At 37.5% G+C, this 23,089-nt stretch overlaps 1 protein-coding gene across 1 annotated transcript in view; it reads left to right on the forward strand.

Annotated features, from left to right (window-relative positions):
- Positions 1-5,527: 5,527 nt before the first annotated feature.
- Positions 5,528-23,089, forward strand: part of SCHIP1 (schwannomin interacting protein 1) — a 761,580-nt gene continuing 744,018 nt past the window's right edge. The window contains exon 1 of the mRNA XM_040480610.1: positions 5,528-5,551. Coding sequence (XP_040336544.1) covers positions 5,543-5,551 — 9 coding nt within the window. The 5' untranslated portion in view covers positions 5,528-5,542. The remainder of the gene's footprint in view (positions 5,552-23,089) is intronic.

Consider the following 23,089-nt stretch of genomic DNA (forward strand, 5'->3'; position numbering starts at 1 on the left):
ACCCCTAGATGGGCCCAAAATGAATATGGGTGCATTGTTGCCTGCACTGCAGTGGGTATAGGCAGGTTTGTGGAGACAGCTGGGGGGCTTTGAAGCTCCCTTTCTTTAGCTTCTGACTGGCTTGATGTGTGGGAATTATCAGGGATTTTCCAAGCAGTAAGCATGAATTTACAAAAACATAACTCATAGGTAGAATAATTTGCCAAACTGTCACCTAGGATACTGTCATCTTGTTTTATTTTAAATTCCTTTACCTATGAGTATGAGTGGCATGGAAGTGCACTATCCCACATGGTCTCACCCTGCATTAGGTATATGGTAGACTTCTGCTAAACACCACTTGCAGAAGTTGAATTCTTATCTAGTGCTGTTTGCATGGAGTCTTGTAGCCAAAGCCTGGAAATCAAAGGAAATCATCGGGGAGAACAAAAGGTAATCTTCTACCTTTAAGAGACAGGTCCTTCTGTTGTTCTATTAACTGCCCTAAATATCTGAATGATTTAACCAACTAGAGTACATTGGTCTCCCTGACTCTGTCTTCATTAGGCAGGTTGAGCATTAAACACACATGTGTGTGCATACATGCACACGTGTACACACATAGATTCTGTAGTCAGGTTCTTGTGAGAGTACAGCCATGTTGCTATTTATCATTCATCAAAATATATGAGATTTCTGTTATGAAATGTTCTGTCTCCAAAAACAGATATTTCTTCTCTTTTAGAAAAATATCTTTGGCTGGATCCCTGGAACTTTAATTAAAATCCCGGTTGCTCTTTAAAAAAACGTTATTGCATTTCAGACAGCTTGGATGTAAAACAGGGAGTCCAGGAACCAGAACGTTTTTGCCAGTGAGATGGAAGGGACCATGAGGACAGATCAAAGTGTTGCCTGGGCTAGCTAGCCTGACGGGTCTCAGGGGATGGCTCTTGGGCTGAAACCTGCCACTTAATGAGGACGAGCCCATTAGCCCAAGTCCCTAGGTTTGAAGGTAATTATTGGAAGCAGTCACAAATTTTCCTTCATTTGTGTCCTTGACATTGTCTGGGCTGTTATATATAAAAAACTAAGAAGATTATCATTAACTAATTAGTCAATTCATTTATATAGTGTTATGGACTGAATATTTGTGTCCTTTCAAAATTCATACATTGTAGCCTTAACACTCAATGCGACTGTTATTGGAGGGGGGACCTTTGGGACGTGATTAGGTGTAGATGAGGTCGTGAGTTTGGAGATCCCAAGATGAGATTAGTGTCCTTGTAAGAAGAGGAAGAAACACCAGAACTTTCTCTCTCTGCCATGTGAGAATACAAGGTGGCCATCTGCAAGTCAGGAAGAGGGCTCTTACAGGAACCAAATCCGCCAGCACCTTGATGTCAGACTTTCCAGCCTCCAGAACTGTGAGCAATAAATGTCTGTTGGTTAAGCCACCTGCTCTATGGTATTTGTTGTGGCAGCCTGAGAAGACTAAGACATATAATTTAGTTATTCATGATGCTTGTTTAACTTTTGTCTCCTTCAATAGACTGTGAGTCCCATGAGGGCAGGAACCACCTCTGTCTTGCCCACTGCTGTGTCCCTGGCACCTACTTGGGAATGTGGGAATGACAGAAGCTCAAAAAAACTTATAGAATGAATGTGGAGGCACATGGCATACTAAGTAAGAGGAATATGAAAATGACTAAAACATAGTCCCTGTCTTTACAGGCTAATGGTGTACTGAAGACAATTGGATAATTTTGATTATTATAACATGAGTTACTATTCTTAGGCAACTTATGATGCATCAGGAACTTTTCATATTTTAAGTCTCAAAATAACTTGATATGGCAGATACATTTTCTTTTACAGAGGAAGAAGCAGGATGAGGGAATTTAAATGGCCTACTCAAAGACACATAGCCCCTAGGTAGAGAATCCTGTCTTCAAACTCAGGTCTGCGTGTCTTCAGTATCTCTGCAATGCTACCATCTTTGGACATTTGTGGTATTCTTTCTCTTTGTGCTTCAAGATCAAGCTTTTCTCATTTTCTTAACTGAGGACTAGAAGATATAGAAAACATTTACTTTTTGGTAGAATTACTGCAAGAAGAGGTTTATATTTTAGCTGGTCACTTGAGCTTTGTCTGAAAAATATCTGCTAAGGTTGGTTTGGTTTCTTCTTGAGTGAATGAAGGTGGTGCTGAGCACAGGGTAGTCAGTTGAGGAAAGAGGCTGAGTGAACCTTCCCCTCTGAGCCATTCTTATTGTCACTGTAGGTGGGCTTGTGGGGCACAGAGTGAGCTGTGATGAAAGTCAGAGGGTGGTGTGGGCAGGCAGACTGGTCTGAGGGTGTTGTGGCCATATTCTCTTACATCTTTGAGGAGTGGCATGGAATACTCCTTCACAACCACAGATTAGAAGTAGAGCCTGGAGGAGCTGCTCTCATAAGCCCCAAACTCACCATCTCAGGCCCTCACATTCATTTGAAGGGGATTGCCATGAGGAATGGGGTCAGGTGGTAGCCTGGCCTCTGTTGTGTGACCATTTGCTTGAAGGTTCCAGGATCTGTCATTCACCAGGGGGTCCTCCAGGCTGAAGCTGAGGCAGTTGCTGAAGCAAAGGGTGGAGTTGGCAGATAATATGCTTGCTTTCACACTGTGAATTCCTCAATGATCCCTGCCATGGGGGAATGGAGAAGGAGTGTCCTATAATGCTGGTCCCCAGCTCCTTAGGCTGAAGGTTCACCCTCATGAGATTTGATCTGCTACTAAGTACATTATTGAGCAGTAAGATAGTAGAAGTTAGGAATTCTTAGTTTTTTTTTTTTTTTAATTTTTTTTTTTTAACGTTTATTTATTTTTTTGGGACAGAGAGAGACAGAGCATGAACGGGGGAGGGGCAGAGAGAGAGGGAGGCACAGAATCAGAAACAGGGTCCAGGCTCTGAGCCATCAGCCCAGAGCCCGACGCGGGGCTCGAACTCACGGACCGCGAGATCGTGACCTGGCTGAAGTCGGACGCTTAACCGACTGCGCCACCCAGGCGCCCCAGGAATTCTTAGTTTTAACCTCAGGTGTGCTCATGTGTAGGTGTCAGTGTGGCATGGAAGTAAATGGCTTTCTCAAGTATGGTACTCATATATTTTGGCAGAGAAATTAGAGACTCAAAGCCAGTCCTGATCTCTCATTTTTAGATAAGGAAACAGCCCAGAGAAGTTCTCTGAATGTACCACAAGATTTGAGCTTTATTTTTCTTTGCCTTTAGCTTTGGCTTCCAAATCCAGTGAGAACCTTGCAGACTCAGGCTCTGGGTCACAGTGATCAAGTATGGGCCTTCCCCAAGGTAGAGTGATGAGCAAAGAAATAGAAGTGTGGGTCAGCTGGAGTAGTTGTATAGTTTGCGTCTACATGCAGCAGTGGATGGGATACACTCCTCTGAGAGTTTATCTCCTCCACTAGAGGGCTAATTAATAATCGTCTTGAATTGCTGCTAGTCTTATGGAGTGGAGGAGAGGATTTAAATCAGAATCACCTGGGGAGATTTTTTTAAAATGAATGTTTATTTATTTTGAGAGAGAGAGAAAGAGAAGGAAGGACAGAAAGAAGGAGAGAGAATCCTAAGCAGGCTCTGTACTGTCAGCACAGAGCCCGACATGGAGCTCAGTCTCACAAACCATGAAATCATGACCTGAGCTGCCATTAAGAGTTGGACACTTAACGGACTGAGCCACCCAGGTGTCCAAACAGATTTTTAAAACACACATACAGACTCTGCTTGCCTCATTCCACCAAAAGTGAATCCAAAATAGAAGAAATGGAGGTGAGCATGGGTATTTGTAAGTAATTCGGATGTGCCTATCCCTTAGTGAGACCCACTGTGTTACTGGCAATGGTAAACTCCCTGAGGGATGATCTCGTGGTAGGGGTCTTTGTGTTCTCCACAGAATTGGGTGGAGTGTCTAATTCACTGGATTTTTGCTGAATAGATGAAGCAGATGGCAGTGGAGAGATAAGAAAAAAATCCCCTAGACAAAAAAGACTAGGCACTGGAATGTGAGGAAGCCTGGAGGCTATTTAGTCAATACATGTTTATTGAGCGTGCTTAAAGGTGAGCCCAGCCATCTTCAGCTGTCTCGCTATCGACCTTCTATCAATAAACATAAACACTGTTTTGCCCTTGACCTCAAGAGTTAAAATAATAAATAGCTTAATTGGTCATTATTAATTCCACTTTGAATTTATTATAGATAAATGTGGCCTTGAAAAGAATCACTCCCACATTCAGCCCATGCGTTTTATCCTTGAGCCTCCCAAAGGTGTGTGTGTAGTAAAACAAATAAAATCGGCCTCCCACCACCACCCTCCCATCAACAGCACATTTGCTATTGAGTCCAGGCAAATGGCCATTTGCAAGGCTGGATGAGTAGTTAAGCCACACAGGCACAATGTAATATGACAACATTCTTCATGGTAATACCGTCTTTCTCCTCATTACATTTGAATATAGATTGCCAGTGTGTGATGCTTCCAACCTCACACTGTATTCTTGAGCTGTGGAATTTTTCGGACAAGGTGAAGTCCACATGTGCTCCCCAGACATTATTGACTTATTTGTAAGCCTAAATAAAATCACAGCTATTGTCTCTAGGAACTTAATTTGCCAAAGCTCTTTTCTTCCTACCTTTAATTATGTATATATTTATAGACTTGAGCCACCTGCCTGCTCGGTGCTCATGTATAACCGTATCTCTTATGTACCACTTAGTGGCTCAGGGCTTTTCCTTTATACCCTCTTTGCTTCAACTCAACATTTAAATATCTGTACTCAGCTCAGCTTCGGAGTATTAAAACATTTTTTCTTTACTTCCTTGAAAAGCTGCAAACAAGCCTTTTAACATTTTATCTGGACCAAACAGTAGTGGTCTTACACAAGAAACGAGAACTCTGTAAGTAAATCTGTGTATTTATATGACTAAAGTGCATTATAAAAAGAAGCAGTAAATCCAGTTTTCTACATAAAAGGAATTAGATTTTCCAGTTTACCTCTGCTCTGGGATTAATAAAATGTGCAACAAATAGCTGATGGAATGATCCATTTGAAGTTTGTAAAGGCATCTTGGGAAGCTGGCTGAAGTAGCTTTTTTATTTTTTCAAAAAACGATGCCTGTTAATTTTTTGATTCAGTCTTGTTCATGAATGACTGTTTTAAAATGAGCCGAGAGAGACTGTTACCTGCCCATTTCTGCATGGCTAAGCAAATTCACCCGTAAATCCAAGTTTCTCTTCATTTCCATCACTATACGTCTCCAAATTACGGAGAATTCATTCCTGAGCTGGAGAGGTGCCAGAAGTTTCTCATCTACTGTCTGTGGGCTGCCTTTTTCTTTCCCCTCTTTGAGGCTTTCTGATGCTTAGAGTGAGCTCAACTCAAAGGTTTCCAGCCTCACACTCGCCTCACATTCCCCCACAGTCACACCGAGCTCTGTGATTCTGAGGAATACCGTGTGCCAGCATCCGATTCACAGTCTCCTTTTACCTGCAGGTGTTCCAGAAACTTCAAAATGCGTCTGGTAATGTATTTGCTCCTCTAAACATGCCACTTTGGCATGTATTTTATGCAGCTGCTTATTTTTGCTTTTTTTAAAAAATCTGTCTTCTGAATAACATGCATGCTAAAAAATGTCAAAGGGGGCTTGTAGAACAGTGTGGGCTCAATTATTGGTCTAGGTCTGCATGTGTGTGTCCTTGTTAATGTAGGCATGTTTGCATAAATATGTATGATTTATGTACACATATATGTCTGGACAGGCAGATTTCACTAAAGGAATCTCATTGAAGGCACTACTTTTTATGTACATACAGGTTTTCTGATCAGATCTGTAAACATCTTACACAGCAGCAAGTAGAGGAAAATACATTTTTCATCCCCTTGCAAATGGCTTGTTTTAGGTACCTATTTGAAAAACCCTCCTTTCTTTCTTAAAAAAGGGTGTGTGTGTGTGTGTGTGTGTGTGTGTGTGTGTGCGCGCGTGTGTAGGGTGTGGGAGTGTTGGTTTTTGAGAATTTGGAGAGAAGAGTTACCTTGCTGCTGCATGAGAATTTCTACCCCATGTCACCTGCCTTCTTAAAACTCACTAATCACTGAGGAGAAGAGATGTGGTTCTGCTTAGGAATAACCCCAGGGGGACAGTGAGCCGCAGTGTTCAGCAGGCATTATAGGTATTCTAAATACTACTGCTTGAATAATAAGTAGATGGAGTAGATTTGCTATCGCCGAGTCCTGCTATGTTTCCTGGCTTATAGAAATCACAATCACATTGTACATTTAGGATGTGCATGTGTTTATTGAACTCTAGGAAAGCAGCATGAGAGTCTGGGCTCATAAATCACATTATTTATTTGTCAGTGTTGGGTGCTAGATTCTAAAATTAAGAAATTACTTAGCAATTAATAATACATTCAGCATCCCTTGTCTCATTGGGTGAGATTTACATCTTTGGAACTTGCTCTTCTAGTTATAGAGACGAATGATTTAAGGTTCAGACTTAATTGCTATTTCAAATCTTTAAGCTAGAAAGATGGTTGCAATACTTTATTTAAAAGACTTATTTTGGAAAATGTGTATGTATATTTCTAACTGTGGTGGTGAGCTAATTATGACTATAATGTGTTGTATGTTTAAGATATACAACTTGAGTATTACCTGATAATAGAAATTTTATTTCTTGTCTTCATAGTATAATAATTCTTTCACTTTGCATGATGTTCTTGTTCTTGAGATATCAATAATTATTGTAAAGATGAGAATAATGTAGCAACTCAGTATTCAAAGAAAAGTAGGTTGAACTAGCAGTTTTCTGAGAAATCAAATAATAATAGATTTTTACAAGTAAGTTTTCTAAATGTACAGTGAGTATTGATATTTGAAAATGGAAATATCTCAAATGTAAACTTGTTAAGTGGAACAGACTAGAATAATATTTATGCCATCTTGTTACACTTCCTCACTATATTTAAAACAAGGTAGTAAATAGGTTATTTTACATTGGCTATTAATTACTTTTGCTTCATGATATTGATTATAAGACAAACGATTTTTTACTGGCTTTGAATTTGAGATGTTGTAAACTTTGGTAAAATAGTTTACTGAATTGTAACAATAAAATGTATATTCTTGAAAATCAGTGGGAAAACTATTGTTACTTTTTAGCTCTTAAGAGCTAATATTTTATCACTTATAGAGCTGGGTACTTACAGAAGATTGTGTATATTTCAAGAAAATTCCCAGCTTTTAATGCTGATTTTTATCAACCTTTATGTTCAATTTATGATTACTCAAAGCATCACAGTAAAAATGCATTTCAATGTGTATGAATGGTTCCTTGAAAGGGCATATTATATTAGGAGCCATTAAAAAACCCATGTAGGCTATTAATGTTATACTCGTGTATTGCTCTGTGTGTAAAGGATTTTTGTTTTAGGTACCATTCATGTCCAGTGTCTAAATACACCTAAAATTGTGACCTATTGGATGTAGGAGCCTTGGCTTTGACGTGAATATCTTGATGAGGATTTCAAAGTGAAAGTATAGGATGACTGGAGATTTAGTAGCACTTTTTAAAATATGTGTTTTACAATATGCGTTATTGCATATGTACAAATATTGGGCTATGTAAAAACATTGCTTATATTCAACTGTATCACAAAATACTTTCACCTTACTTTTGAAGTTGGTTGTTTTGTTTGAAGTCAGTTTCACAGGTGTAAAAAGAGGTTTTATTTTTCTGAGCCTATATGGCACTGTGTACTAGCAGGATAACATTCAGTGACATTTTGTAGGGAATATAGCATACACTAAATAGTGAGAGGAAAAATGCCATGTTTCTGTTTCTAATTATGATTTCATACTGCCTTTTAGATGCAGTATAGACCAGGCCTTTATTTTATAACATAGATTTGTGTTACCTACAATACCTGAAATGATTGTAAAACACTTCCCCCATACATTAGTTTCCCCATTATGTGACTGAGAATGTTTTATGAAGCATTTAATTTTTTAAGGCTCACATGTAGAAAGAGGATATAAATATATAATTTGTAGGCTGACCATGCATCTACAATGGAAAACATTCATGCTTAAAGTAAGCATTTATTGAGCATGGCTTTGCCAAGCCATCCTCTATCCTTGAGCAAAAGGGTCGGTGGAGGAAAGGAGTTCTTATCTAAAGAAACACGAGATGCTATTTCTGTTGTTTCATCGTTAACAATTGTTTATGGTACAGACACTTTTAACATAGCTTGAGAATTTTACGTACATTGGTGCGATGTGGTGTGGTGTGGGTTGTGTGTGTGTATGTGTGTGTGCGTGCACGTGCGTGTGTAGTTTGTTTGTTCTACTTAGTTTCAAAATCTAGGGTTTGCCTGTAGAAAGGGATGATCACAGTTGGGGTGAGTAGAGCAGGCAGGCTGAATAAGGAAATTCTGGAGAAGATGAATTCTCAACCAAGATTTGGAGGAGATTATTAGCAGGCACTGATGGAAAGGGGAGGAATAAGCATTTGGGGTGAATGGGAAGGAAAGATGGGGAGAAGAAATTCATGTCAGGAAACAACAAGGTGATGACATTGCATGGAGAAGAGGTACCATATTGGGAGTAACAGGAAGTGTAATTGAAAAAATCACAGAGTTGGGTTTGAAATATTTGAAGATTGAATAATTTGAAGATTAAATTAATCTTCATTAGCTTTATCATATCTTGTGGAAAAATTTGCAAAAGTAAAAATTTCTTCCATTTTATCATAACCATTTACCTCTCTAAACAGCATTTCAAATTCTATTCAATAACATTACTTAATATTTCATGAGCATTTGCTATGGGTCAGGCACTGTGCTAAATACTTTCAGTGCATTATCTTGTATAGTCCTCATTTACTATTAAAATCCTCATTCTACAGATGAAGAAAGTGAGGTACTGAGAAGCTGTATAACTAGTCTAAGATTGTACAAAATCAGAAGTGGCTGAGCTGGGATTTGAACCTAGACTCTGGAGCCCAGCCTTCTAACCACTACGTGACAAGGCCATTGAATTTTGTGCCTTTATCTCTAGCTCCAGGTCCAGATTGGTGTGATCAATTGCTTACTATACATATACATGTCATTTGTTCCCTTTGGGAACAGATGTTGAGAGAGAATTACTGAGCAAGGAGTTTATTGGGGGTGGATGGGAATGGGGTAAAGATAAAAGGGGAGGAAGCAGAATTGGACAGAGAAAGACTTTGGACCACAAGGCAGATGTGACAGTCTCAGCCAACTCAGTGGTGACCTTCAGAGGGAGGATTGTCTATTAAAGGAGCCCCACTTGGACAGAAATTGCCAGGCTGAGTATCCCTAACCTACTCAGTTTCTGACTAGGGGTTCCTAGGAAAGACATGGCTGTGACTCAAAAGCTGAGACAGATCCTGAATGTTCTGTAACTGGAGGCTCTTAGCTAACACACTTTTTGCAGCTGAATAGCAAGTCCTTTCTTGAAGGGTGTTCTGAGTGGTGTACCTCCTTAGCTGCCAAGGTGATATCTCTACAAAATCTACAAAAACTCAGGGTGAGGCAAGGTAAGCACTTAGGGTAAAGAATTTAAGAAGGCACTCACAGTGCACCAAGTGCTGACTGGACACTTGGGAAGTTAATTTTGCACTGCCTCACTCTAATCCTCAGACCCTCAAATTCAACACACTTAGAGTTTTGTTCATCATTTTCTTTCCCCTAACACACGTCTTTTCAGTCTTCCCTCAGGCAGACCCAATAGCCTGGGTCTTTCCATCTCTAGTTTCTTTGCTCCCATCCAGTTCAGTCTCCACTGCTACAGCATCATCTGAGTTAAATGCAACTCTGATTTATAATTTTAATGCTTAATACTCTTCATTGTTTCCATATATCCTAGAGAGTAAATCGCAAGCTTCTTTCTATGGGCATAGAAGGACCCTGCATGATCTGATTGTCTGACAATCTGGACCCAGGGGTAGAGGAGTTTTAATATACAGCTAAGTGCTTACTTTTATAGGTAGAATAAGTTATATTTAATTTGGGGGTTGAATGAGAGACAGGAATTTGTAGAGTTGAGAAGAACTCATGGAGTTCCTTACATGGAGGAAGTAGCCTGAAGTAATTTGTGAGAGAATAGAGGGAATGGGCAGTTTATCTGGAATTTGGAAAATTCATAGGAGGTTAATGTATATGCCTGGAAAAGTAGATCAGAATTGATCACAAGACTGTAGCTCGGGACTGTGTAAGTTTTCATCTGAAGGTTTGGGAGCGGATGAGTGATATGATCAAAATGGTCTTGTTATGGTCATGCTGTAGAGGCTGCGCTGAATGGAGAACACTTAGGAGTCAGGGAAATTAGAAGACTGGTTTGCTATTTTAAGCAAGAGGAAATGAGATCTTTAACTAGGTGTGTAAAGAATAAAAAAGATGTAAGAAAATATGCTTTAAGTGTGAATAGGATTTCAGGACTGATTAAAGGAAGGAGGTGAGGAAGGAGAGTGCTCAGGACTTAAAAGTTTGAATTAGGTAACAGGAGGCTGGTGTATGAGAACCAGAAAGGGACAGAGAGAGATTCTTTTCAGGGAAGATAACAAGAGTCCAACAGGTATCTGCAGATGGGCCATCTCATTTATTTCCCCAAAGGAATGACATACGGATCTTCTCATTTTTCTCTCATGCCGGGCACTGCTTATTCAACTCCTCAAGTTTTGCCTGATTTTAACTCACTATCCTAATCTCTTGAGTAAATGTTAAGGCATAGAAGACCAAAATTATGTTTATAGACACCAGCCATTCTGGCAGAGCTTAGGTTCTTTTTTCTAAATTCAAAACTATACCTTTTTTTGGATCACACAATTTCTAACTGCCAGTTTGGGTGAATTATTATTATGATTAATTTTCAAGAAGATACCTTTGCCTCATAGAGACCCAATCCTGGCTAGCAGAGCTTGGCAGGAGTGGCCTATTTCATTGAAGGCTTATCTCATGAAGTAGGTAGAAAAGTTAACATTGTTATCATGAGATGCAGAAAACCTGAAGAAACTGCTTCCCACTGCCCAACTAACAAAGGGACAGACGTAATTGATTTAAAATGTACAAAAAGACTAAATTTCTTGGCAAGTAAAGATCCATATAATATAGGATTGTGATGTACAATTGAAAACGCAATTTTCGGTGAAGGACAAAGACTTAATGCTACCTGAGCTTTAGGTACAGAAATGAATAGTAAGTTTTTTACGGATTTGCAATGCAATGCGAGAAGCTCAAAGCAAATATTTAATTACTCTCAAAACTGAACAACACAATGGTAAAATTTGCACGTTCTTCCAGGCTGACTTGTTTTACTGTATAGTACAAGAAGACACTTGTAGTAATATAACATTAGCATCCATGGTGTACAAAAAAAGTAAACTTTTAAGAGATGACCAAATCTCCAAAGCCTACTAAGCAACCACACATTGTTGACAATGATAACATAGATCTGATGCCCCGTTACAACTAGGGCTGCCAGACACAGAAATACGGGAGTTGCACCCTCTGACCTTTAGGGTATAGATCTATCATAAGAAGATGAGTAGAAATCTCCTTTGCAGTCCCAGACCTAAGCATAGGACAGTATGTTTTTCTGATTGCATTAAAACAAAAAAACATGAAACATTGAAATATGAAGGCAAAGTATCCATCTAGGTGGGCTTGGATGATGCTGTGCTTCACCCTCAACCTTCAGGGAAATGATCTGTACTACAGTAGAAAATATTTAATCTTTATTATAGACTAATGTTGTTGATACTGTTATTACTACTTTTATAGATGAGGAAATTGACTAGAGAGGTTTAGTAACTTGCCCAAGGCCACACAGCAGGTAAGTAGCAGAGCAAATTTGAACCAAGGGCCTGAAAAACTCTCATGCACTGTGCTCGACACTGGGTGTAAGCAGAGGCGAAAGAGGGCTTTCCTACCTAAAAGCCTCTTCTCGGATACCCTCCTTCCTCTTGCTGCTCTTATCTTCCTTGGGCCCTCCATCTTTTCTGTGTACAATAAGGAAATACTGTTATAAATTCAGGAGCCAGCACCAAAGCTGTTTTTTTTTGAAGGACTGAAAATTATTTGCTCAGTGAGATTAAAAATATGTTGCTACCATTTCTTGTGATTTGTATCTCTGCTGTGCGGGAGTCTACCTGCTCATCCTCACCTAGCTATGTTGCTGTTCTTAAAGGGCTTTTGTTGATGTTTAGAATTAGACAATAATTCTGCCTTTAATTTTGGTTCACTTTAGACAGTTTGAACCCACACTTTATGGGAGAGCGCAAGTTGCCACTGTCTGCTACTGTATAACCACATGCATGTGATTAAAAATACCTAAACATTTTAACTTTATAGAACTTTGGTGAAGGGAGAATCAGGTGTGATAAAACTCCTGGTAAGTTCTGTTTGTTGACAGGGACAGCTCTTATTTAGACTTCCTTATATATCTCATTCTGAAGACATGATTCCCTTAACTGTAAAATGGGTATTACAACAACTAGCTTCTATATAGAAGTATGGTGCAGTAGAATAAATAGAAGTTTCAGAATTAGATGTGCCTGGGGTGCCTGGGTGGCTCAGCTGGTTGAGCTTTCAACTCTTGATTTATGCTCAGGTCATGATCCCAGGGTCATGGATCAAGCCCCATGTTGGGCTATGCACCGAATGTGGCATCTGCTTAAGATTCTCTTCTTTTTACCCTCTGTCCCTCTTCCCCTCTTGCACACACACACTCTCTCTCTCTCAAAAAAAAAATTATAATAAATAAATAAATAAATAAATAAATAAATAAATAAATAAAATGAATTAGATATGCCTGGGTACTAATTCTCCCTCCTGTCACTTTGGGAAGCTGCTTTACTGTCCCTGAGGAATAGGGAGAATATTTGCATTGCTTTCAGGATAAGATGGTTCATGTGTTGTTCTAGGCATGGAATAGGTATTCAGTAAATATGTTTAGTACATCAGTAGGAGCACAGAGACATAAGTGGTTAAAAGCACCTGACTCTGGATTCAAACTTCCTAGGTTCAAATCTGAGCTCTATCATTGATCACCTGAATGACATTGAGAAACTTACTTAACTTCTTTGTGCATAGTTTTCTTGTATGTAAAATGAGAATGATACCTCCCTTATAGGATTGGCTTAATGTAAGTAAGGCACTAGGAATAGTGCCTGGCACATAGTAAGAATGAGTGTTAAGCCCCTCTTTGTGAGATTGAGTTCACTGAAATCTTGTTTCTTTTCAGAGTGAGGAGCCTGGTGATTCACAATACACCGAAGGCAAGAATTTATAGTTTCTTGGTATTTGACACCTAAAACTATTTATTTTAATCTAATGTCCACTGAGTCATTGATATTATATACCTAAGTCTAACAGTTTCTTGTATACTCTATACTCATTGTTGGTGAAGGTTGGGCCCCTAGATACCAATTGTTTTCTTTTACTTTTAGATGACAATTTGCAATCTCTCTCACCATTTTATTCTAATATTTTTATTTTATTTCAATTCCAATGTAGTCAAAATGAAGTGTTACGTTAGTTTTAAGTGTACAATATAGTGATTCAACAATTCTATATATTACTCAGTGCTCATCAAGATAAGTGCATTCTTAATCCTTTTCACCTGTTTCATCCATCCCTCCACCTACCTCTCCTCTGGTAACCATCAGTTCTCTATAATGAAAAGTCTGTCTTTTGGTATTTCTCTTCCCACCCACCCCCACCTTTGTTTCTTTTGTTTCTTAAATTCCACATATGAGTGACATAGCTAGAAAAATGTTGCTACAGCCAACTCCTGTACTCTCTTCTAGCATTTTTATGGTTTCAGGTGTTACATTTAGGTCCTTAATCCATTTTGCATTTATTTTTATGTATGGTGAAAGAAAGTGTAGTCTTTTGCATGTAGCTGTTCAGTTTTCCCAACACCATTTGTTGAAGAGACCATCTTTCTCGTTGTGTATTCTTGCCTTCTTTGTCAAAGATTAATTGCCTATATAATTGTGGGTTTATATGTGGACTTTCTGTTCTGTTGATCTGTGTGTCTATTTCTGTGCCAATACCATATTGTTTTGATTACTACAGCTTGAAATCTGGGATTGTGATACCTCCAGCTTTGTTTTTCTTTTTCAAGATTACTTTGGCTATTTGGGATCTTTTGGGATTCCATGCAAATTTTAGGATTGTTTATTCGAGTTCTGTGAAAAATGCTATTGGCATTATCTATCACCATTTTAAATGCACATCTCTTTTGACCTATCAATTTTACTTCTAAGAATTTTCCTATAAATGTACTAACATAATTGAGTAAAGATGTGGTGGAGTATTTGCTTGCAACTTTATTTGTGATAATAGAAGTCTATTAACAACTAAATATATGTCCAGAAAGAAACATTTGAATAATTTATGGTATATCCATGCAATAAGAATACTGCAGAGGAGATTGAAAAACTTAGAGCCATAGTGAATATGAAAAACTGTACAAACTTTTAGGAGGAAAAAAAAAGCATTTTTTAGAGCAATCTCTACAGTACAGTGATACTGTTTGTGTTAAAAAATAGATATATTAATATCCATTTGCTTATTTAAGCATAAAAATACTCTCAAAATATATATGAGAAACTGTCGGTAGTGTTTATAAAAGAGAAATGGAAATGTGCATTGAATAAAGTACTTTTACCTTCCACTATACATGTACTGTTTGAATTGCTTAACATGGGCATATATTGCTTTTATAATTTAAAAAAATGGTCAAGAAAAATACCTTTATTTCCCCTATCCATGGATGTTAGTTTTTGAAAAAAATTATTCCATCGTGTAAGTATAATCCTAAGCCTTGGTATAATATTTTTGAATTATTGAGCCAAGTATTATCCTAAGTTAAAACACAATGTGTAGCAGCTCAGTGCCAAAGCTCCAATTTGTTCCCAGGGAGCAGAAACCAAAATTACTAAGGAGATTTCTTAACATCAAGTCACAAGAGAGTCTTAAGTCCTGTGGCAAAAATTCCTGTTGTTCTAAAGTTCATGCACTTAGAGAGGAAATATTAAATCAAACAGCATTAGGCGGGAGAAAGTAACATCTATTCAGTGACTTTTCCTCAGGACCTACTTAATTGAATGCTAAACATGGGGAAACATTACACATGGGACTTTTCTTACATTAAGGTTTCTCTGTATTTCTAAAGCCCCTCATTCAGTCTTTTGCAAAATGCTATATAAAAGTTACATTGCTTTTGGGTTTTGAGCACGGAAGTAATTTGCATGGAGAGGTTAATCAAGGTTTTTTGCCCTTTGTACTTTTAAAAGTGCTTACACATACATTGTCTCATTTGATACTCACAAATGAGGTATTTAGGAGAAGTATTATAAAGCTCATTTTCTACATAAGGACTTGAGGTTTGGAGAGGTTAAGTGACAAGCTTAAGCAAGTCAATGTGAAGCTGAACACACAAGGACTCTTGGTTATGTCTTGGCTGTCCTTGCCATTGGTAGCCAAGGGCATGACTGCATAACAGAGTCATTTCTACAGTGGTAATGTTGATCTAGTATTTTCTTGGAATCACACTGATTCTGATTTAGAAAGACCCAGCCATGACCAATTGAACTTTCTCCCCAGTGTGAATAATAATCAAGCTCATTTAAATAGCTAAGGGACATCTAATGAAATTTAGATGAATCCTGGTTCCCATTTTGTACTCCTTACTAGCCATGTAATCTTGGGCAAATTGTTCTCTCATCTATAAAATGGGAATAATGATGGCATCAATCTTCCAGAGATTCTCTTAAGAGTTTACACAAAGTAATGCTTGAACAGTGTTTTCCAGAATGCATGGAATGTATAGCAAGGGTTAATAAACACCAGCTACAAAAATAACAGTAATGAATAATATTATAAATAAGTGGGAGTCTAGGTCAGTACAGCACACATGACTGTGGTAGAGACCAGAGCTTTTGTGCACTTGGAGATGATATCCAAGAGCTTCATCCCAGGGTGGGCACCAATCAGTTTCTTTCTTTTTGGAGAAAGCTTCCCTGGAACCACAAAGAACTAAGTACAGGCAGAAAGGTTGCTTAAAACTTCACTGAACCTTATTGCAGGGGCTTAGGAATCTTTGACCTAAGAGACCACCCCATCCAGAAATATAGCTCACCAATTTTCCAGTTTATGGTCAATAGTAAGGTAGGGTAAGTGAGTCTCTTAAATGTCAACTTCTTAAATCAGATTTGGGGGGAAATCTGAGAAGCCAGAGCTCAGAATCCATGTAAGGAATAGAGAAGGGATTTATTTGCTATTTAGCTTGAAAGTACTTTACTAATTCTTTTGAGTTCTTTTTTAAAAACTTAATTTTCTTTACTATACAATTATTAATACATACTGCCAAAATACACAAAACCAAAACAGAAGAAATAAAAGTTCTTAGAAGGAAATATTGTTCATATTTATTTTGGTATGCAGCTTTTCATACTTTTATAAATATATTTTTAAAGCAAGATGATAAAGCACCCAGTATATAGTTTATGGCCTTTCAAATCCCAGCACTATATCATCCACATCTTTTCATGTCAATAAATGCTTTTCTAGAACATAATTTTAATGATAGTGTAGTATTTCTTTGTATGCATATTTCATAATTTAGTGCTTATGTTGTTTTATTCATGAAAGAAAAATTCTTCTTGAAAAATAATTGTACAGATTCTTAATTTTTTCTTTAAAATAAATTCCTAGAAGTGGAATTTCTAGGTCAAAGCATAAATGTATTTTTAAGGATTTTAGTTTCAAATTGTGTTCCAGTTAAATTTCACCAATTTTATCCTAATTAGTACACAAGTGCAACTAGATCAATGAATATTTAAGTGAACATAACTTCCGTTCATTTATTGTAAAAGGTTACAATACTTTTATAATAGCCTATATTGCTGTGCCAAGAATAAAGAGTATTTCTTGTTAATGCCAACTTGCATTTTTGTTTTCATACAACAAACACAATATATCCATAAAATAGTGTGTTCATTTTTCTGGGGAGGTTGGTAATGATATCAGCATAACATGATTAGCTTTTGATGGAATGAAACAAAATTTGGTAATAATTTGGAGGAAAAATTACTACAAGCACACTCCCACTGTAGCCTGTTAATTCCACTCACATACCCTTTTTTAGGTGTGAGAATAAAACAATCAAGGGCATATAAACCCTTCCACTGTGGTTATTGTCACATCAATTTTCTCTAGGGTTGAAAGTAACCCTGTCTGATCCCTTCTGCACCACAGTAAGTTTCATAGTAGAAATGTTAAGATTGGAACCTTTTCAGTAGAAATTACTCTTGATGACACCAGCTCTGCTGTCAGAGTAACTCCTACTAGAAAGAGGGTGTTTTAATTAATGGTCTAATAAACTGAGTTAGTGTTTCATCTTGGCAAAGGATTAATTAGGGGGAAAGCATGTAACATTTATTTGGGTTCTTATGTGACAAGCCCTTTATTATTACATTACTGTGTTTACTACTCCCTATAAACCTATAAGGTAGGTATTACTGTGGGCATAATGAAGCAACTGAATAAATTGTCTTGCCTAAGGCCATACAGCTGGTGAGCTGCAAAGGTGGGATTTGAACCCAGGTTCCCTGCTTCTGGAGTCTGTACTGTTTATACTGCTCCTTCTTACCAGTGATATAGAAAACCTGTTTTCTCTTCTAGAATATTCATTTTAAGTATGAATATACTGTTAGCCAACTAAACTCATAGAAATCATCATGTCAGGCAGGCTTAGAGACTGGATCCACTTATAAATGCGGTGTCAGGATACTTTTGTAGGCCCTAAACAGAAAACCCACTATCTTGCTTAACAAGATATCCTGAGACAGAGGGGTGTCAGGTATTTTCAGAGGCTTGGTGATTTCATTAGGGACCTAGGTTCTTTTCTTCTTGCTGCTCTGCCACATTTAGTGCTGGCTCATATTTGCCTTTTGTAGTTGTGTGGTAATTTCAGGAGCTCCGAGTACATCTTCATAATATAATATTCGGAGACAGAAAAATGGAATGGCTCCTTCTCCCACACTTTTTTTTTTTTTTGAAAGAACAAGAACAAGACAAACTGCCCAGCAGATTTTCTCTTGTGCCTCATGACCCACAACTGTGTCATGAGCCCCTTCCTAAACCAAACATTGGCATGGAGAATGGCTTAGGCCAATCAAGATTCACCCCCAGGACTGGAAAGGGTGATCCCAGAAACCAGAGGTAGTCGTGGTTGCAGGAAGAAACAAGTGAAAATGTTACTGACACTGTTTGGGGGAGATTTGGGGACTTTTTTTCCTTAAGTAATTGCATGTATACACTGAGGTTCTTTAATGGAAGAAAACTGTATTGCTAATTTTCTGGAGTTTTATTTTTATGTAACTACCATCTGCAAATGAGCATGTCATTCTTTCAGTGTAGTCCACCAAAACCTTCCAATTTCCATCACCTTTCTGTAATAGAAAACTAGGTAACAGGTATACAATATCTCTGTGTATTTTTTCTAACAACTACATGCAAATCTTTATAATTATCTAAAAATATAAAGTAAAAAAATGTGAGAAAAAATGAGTATACTAGAAAAGATTCATTTGGAAATGTTGAGTTTGGGAGTCTAAAGAAGCCTAGTATGATGTTTATAGGACAATTCCAGAGTTTAAGGACAATGTTAGGGGTGACAGGCGTTAATAAATCTGAGGGTTGTTTGCATGAAAATGGTTAGGGAAGTCTTTGATGAGATTCTGGAGTGAGAATAAAGCAATGATTGTAATGAGAGCACATATAATTGATGAACTACTAAATGCCAGATATTTGTGCAACTGCTTTAGACCTATAATGTAGCTGCTATTAATATATACATTTCCAGATGAGGAAATTAAGGTTTAGAAAGATTAAGTAACTTTACCAGGGTCACACAACTGGTAACCAGAGGAAATAGTCTGTATGACTTCAGAGGTTACCCTGCCTCCTGAAGTATAGAAGAGCCCTGGGTGAAAGCATAAGAAACATGATCATTGCAAGTCTTGGCAGGAAAAGAGAAGCTCATGAAAATTACAGAGATGGTAACCCCATTTCAACCTAGTTTCTGTATCCTGAGCTTTAATGAGGTTCTATTCTAGTCCTGTCCCTCAGCTTTCAGTTAATTCTAGTGTGTTACCAAAGGGGAATGGATAGATGCTGGGTGCATGAGATTGGTAGATAGGCAGATTGGTTCTTAAAAGCATGTGGTCCACAGAGCTGGTGGGTAGGGATGGTACTGAGTCTCTTACTGTAGTCAGTGGACCCCCAAGGGAGGGAAGTAAGACCAGTGATCAGCAGACTTGGCCCAGGTTGAAAATCAGGAAACATACAGTGGCAATATCATAATGGAGGAACTGGGAAGAAAGGAATGAGGGGAAGTAAAGGTCAGCTGATCAGTAAAGGTCAGAGGAAACCAACGTGCCAGTGGATGAAATGAGATGATTCTGGAGCTCAGTCCAGGGCTGCAGAGAACCTGTAGTCACCTTCTTTTCCACAAGATCTCAGATAGCCAGGGCTCTTCCCTTGAAGAGACAGAGCTGGGTCTGACATAACCCATTTGTCTGACTTAGTCTCAGGCTTCCTATCTTTTCTTTTCACTAAATTGACCAATTGGAAGGAATCAATCAAATTGATCAATTATGTGGTTTCATGTGGGTATAACATAAAAAAAGCCCCACTAGCTTTTAGGGAAAAGGAATGTCTTAGTTTCTTGTGTGCTCTGATTTCACCAGTTGATTTATATCTTAATTCCTAAAGATGTAGCTTAAAAATAAACAAAATCCCTAAAGTATACTGAAAAGAACTAATTGAGGAACTTTCAAAATTATATTAATAATTTTGACACACAGTAACCCTAATATGAATTTTTCTTAGTGTATTTCTGAGTACTTCAGCACTATCATTTTATAGGTCATCAGTTCACCAGTTTTTACTATAATAACATTGACTAAAAAGAATACTCCTATGATAAATGGATTATAGGAGGAGAGGAGTGAAATACAGGTGATCCAGAAATCAAGGCAGTTCTCTTCCTGATTTCAAAATGTATTACAAAGATATAAAAATGAAAGCAGTATGATTTTGGTATAAAAACATACATACGTATCAATTGAACACAATGGAAAGCCCAGAAATAAACCCAAGCATTTAAGGCCAATTAATTTTCACAAAGACACCAAGAATCCACAATGGGGAAGGGATAATCTCTTCAATAAATGTTCCTGGGAAAACTGGATATCCATATTGAAAAGAATGAAATTGAATCCCTATCTTACACTATACACAAAAATAAATTCAAAGTGGATTAAAGACATAAATGTAAGACTTAAGCATATAAAACTCCTGGAAGAAAACAGTTAAAAGCTCCTGGACATTGGTATTGGCAATGGTTTTTTTGGAGTTAGCACTGATACCAAAAACAAAGGCAAAAAATAAAAAATAAATGCATAAGATTAGATCAAACTGAATCTGCACAGCAAAGGAGACAACCAACAAAATGAAAAGGCAATTTGTGGATTGGGAGAAAATATTTGCAAACCATGTATACAATAAAAGGTTAATATTCATATAAAATTATATTATTTAATAAGATTAAATTATTCTATTCTATTATATATATGGAACTCCTGCAACTCAGGGGCAGAAATACAAATAACTCAACTGAAAAAAGGGCAAAGGACCTGAATAGAAAATTTTTCCAAAGAAGACATCCAAATGGCCAATAGGTATATGAAAAATTGCTCAACATCACTAATAATCAGGGAAATGTAAATCAAAACCACAGTGAGATATCACTTCATGCCTCTTAAGAAGTTTACTATCAAAAAAACAAGAGATAAACATTGGTGAGGATGTATGTAACAGAGAACCCTTGTATATTGTTGGTATGAATGTAAATTGGTACAGTCATGAAAAATAAGGAAGTTCTTTACAAAATTAAAAATAGAACTATGTGATCCAGCAATCCCACTACTAGGTATATGTCTAAAGGAAACAAAAATCATTATCTCAAAGAGGTATCTGTGCCTTCCCATTTTTATTTCAGGATTATTCACAATAACCAAGATATAGAAACAACCTAAGTGACTATTGACTGATGAATGGATGAAGGAAATGTGGCATATTTATACAATGGAATATTATTCCATCTTTAAAAAGAAGGAAATGCTGTCACTTTTGACAATATGGATGAACCTAGAAATATAGTAAGCCAGACACAAAAGGATAAATACTGTATGGTATCATTATATGTGAACTCATAGAAATGAAGAGTAGAAGGATAGTTGCCAGGGGCTGAGGGTGGGGGAAGGTAAAATGGAGAGAGGTTGGTCAAAGGGCACACATTTTTAGTTATATGATGAATAACTTCTGAGGAGCTATTGGACAGCATAGTAACTATAAGTAATAATACTGTATTGTTTATTTGAAATTTGCCCAAGAGAGATCTTAACATTCTTACCACAAAGAAAAGTAAATGTGTAAAGTGATGGATGTGTTATCTTGATTGTGCAAATCATTTCACAATGTATGCATATATCAAATAAGCAAAATATATTTCAAGTTTCTTTGCCAATTATATCTCAGTACAACTTGGAAAAAAAGAAATCAAGGAAGTTCTGAAAACCTAAAAGTGTCATTAATAGACACACACATACAGAGACACACAAGTTGACTTGAAGGAGTTCCCTTTGGCATATTTTGGGACAATTTGAACATCAAAATAATAATAACACTGAAGGATTATAACTCATTAAATAAAAAATTTCAAAGGTCCATGGGTTCATAGTGATACTAAGAAGATAGAGAAAGCAGGAAAGAGGAGTGAGGAAAGCTGTTCTTCATAGAATTTCAGCTAACAAATGAAGAAGCAATGATGGAATTAGACAACCACTAGTTTTTAAATTTCTAATAAAGTAGTCAAAGATTATCAGTGAATAATCAGTGGATGTGAAAATAATTTTGGGGATCAAGGGCATTTTCATAATCTTAACACATCACCCCATAGATAACTTAAATGATTACTGAAGGAAAAATGTGCCTTTATAGTGGAGAGATCCAGAGGGCACAACCTTATCCAAATTAGCATTGCTGATAGTGAGATAAGCTAACATTACCACACATAGGAAGAATACAATATCATCTACATAGTACTCTTGATAAAAATGTTAAATCAGAATATAATCATAAAAATAATCTGACAAGTCCAGAATCCATTTTGTCAGACAAGTGGCTGGTATTTAAAAAAAAAAAAAAAAATTCCAGGGGCGCCTGGGTGGCACAGTCGGTTAAGTGTCCAACTTCAGCCAGGTCACGATCTCGCGGTCCGTGAGTTAGAGCCCCGCGTCGGGCTCTGGGCTGATGGCTTGGAGCCTGGAGCCTGTTTCCGATTCTGTGTCTCCCTCTCTCTCTGCCCCTCCCCCGTTCATGCTCTGTCTCTCTGTCCCAAAAATAAATAAACGTTGAAAAAAAAAATGTTTAAAAAAAATGTTTAAAAATAAATGAATAAATAAATAAATAAATAAAATTCCAGGGGTGCCTGGGTGGCTCAGTCAGTTAAGCGTCTGACTTCGGCTCAGGTCATGATCTCACAGTTCGTGGGTTCAAGCCCCACATTGGGCTTTGTGCTGATGGATCAGAGCCTGGAGCCTGCTTCAGATTCTGTCTCTCTCTCTCTGCCCCTCCCTTGCTTGCTCCTCTTTCTCTCTCTAGATCTCTCTCTAAAAAATGACTAAACATTAAAAAAAAATTCCAGTACAAACCATAAAAGACTCTTAAAAACTGAGAACAATCTGAGGGTTGATGGGGGGGTGGGAGGGAGAGAAGGGTGGGTGATGGGTATTGAGGAGGGCATCTGTTGGGATGATCACTGGGTGTTGTATGGAAACCAATTTGACAATAAATTTCATATTAAAAAAAATTCCAGTGTAGTTAAAATACAATGTTATATTAGCTTCAGATGTACAATAAAGTGATTCAGACATTCTATACATTACTCAGTGCTCATCGTGATG

Source organism: Herpailurus yagouaroundi, unplaced genomic scaffold (assembly GCF_014898765.1).
Source record: "Herpailurus yagouaroundi ecotype Mexico unplaced genomic scaffold, PumYag 159, whole genome shotgun sequence".
In the NCBI taxonomy this organism is placed as follows: Eukaryota; Metazoa; Chordata; class Mammalia; order Carnivora; family Felidae; genus Herpailurus; species Herpailurus yagouaroundi.